Source organism: Coregonus lavaretus (genome assembly GCF_964263955.1).
Source record: "Coregonus lavaretus genome assembly, chromosome: 4".
Taxonomy (NCBI): domain Eukaryota; kingdom Metazoa; phylum Chordata; class Actinopteri; order Salmoniformes; family Salmonidae; genus Coregonus; species Coregonus lavaretus.
The window spans coordinates 58,863,221-58,864,502 of NC_139991.1; the positions used below are offsets into that span (position 1 = coordinate 58,863,221).

A 1,282-nucleotide genomic window follows, 5' to 3' on the forward strand; every position below is an offset into this window, starting at 1 on the left:
TATTAATCAGTCTGTACATTTGGTCATGAAAGCCATACACAGATTATAATGATGTAAATTACAATAGGCCTAATCCCACATTAATTATTTCGATTATGAATTATTCTCAGAATTCCATACACAATTGTGACTGACAAATTCAGAGGAAGAAAATATGAAAAAAACCTTCTTAATAAAAATATGCATTTTAGAAGGTGTGATAATGTCAACAGAAACGTATTGCTTCACAAGTCGACCATGTAAATGAAATGGAAAATATACCTATGGGGAATAAAGTTTTCTAGGAAATGACTTCAGTCAGTTACTTACGGAGGGGTCGGCTGTACATTAATTCCTCTGGTATTTCTCTTTTGAGCTCTGAATTAAGAAGTGAAAATAATCCTTCTGGAGTGATCTCATTTTCCTGCAAGAAAAATACAAAAACATTTAGATAATATTTAGAAAAAGAACGTTAAGATTTAATGTGGCCAAGTGACAGCAATATACCGTCAAGCAAGATAACACAAGGGTTTAAGTAAATGTTAGTAGCTACAGAATGCATAACTCAAGCCAATATGTTCAAAGATGTCTTGAGTAGCATAGAAGTGCGCAATGTGAACATTAGGCCTACTTTAGTTGCAACAACTTTTCTTACACAAAATACATTATGGCATTAATTGAGCTTTTATTACAAAGTCTAGTAGAGTAAACACGTGGGAACGAAAAAGGTCAATAAAAAAGGCAAAGTGTTTCCAGAGGCTTACCTCGATGTACCTGGTGTCTCCCTTGAGAACTGACAGACATAACACAACGAAGAACAGCTGCTCTCGAAAAGTCCCCTCCATATTGCTCAGTATCTCTCTCTGGAGTCTCCCTCGCACCTCAAGAACAGAACTGGGGAAAGTCTGGTCCAGCGCTCCAAGCCACACTCCTTTTTATAGGTTGACGCACCGCGCGCTTCTCAATAAAAACGCACTCCGTAAAGATCAATTGCTACACAGTCCCCCAGATAGCGTGTTTGTGACGAGAGCAAAGGAGGAATCAATAGGAATCACAGTGCGCCTGTGACTGTGACTGTCAGATGAGCAGAGAGAGAGAGAGAGAGAGAGAGAGAGAGAGAGAGAGAGAGAGAGAGAGAGAGAGAGAGAGAGAGAGAGAGAGAGAGAGAGAGAGAGAGAGAGAGAGAGAGAGAGAGAGAGAGAGAGAGAGAGAGAGAGAGAGAGAGAGAGAGAGAGAGAGAGAGTAGAGAGAGAGAGAGAGAGAGAGGGGAGGGAGGGAGGGAGGGAGAGAGAAATAAAGCCAG

At 40.5% G+C, this 1,282-nt stretch overlaps 1 protein-coding gene across 1 annotated transcript in view; it reads right to left on the minus strand.

The window, feature by feature from the left end:
* Positions 1-824, minus strand: part of LOC311128534 (corticotropin-releasing factor-binding protein-like) — a gene marked incomplete at both ends in the record, with an annotated part of 3,972 nt that extends 3,148 nt beyond the window's left edge. The window contains 2 exons of the mRNA XM_084160725.1: positions 310-403; positions 744-824. Coding sequence (XP_084016851.1) covers positions 310-403; positions 744-824 — 175 coding nt within the window. The remainder of the gene's footprint in view (positions 1-309; positions 404-743) is intronic.
* Between the last annotated feature and the right edge of the window lie 458 nt (positions 825-1,282).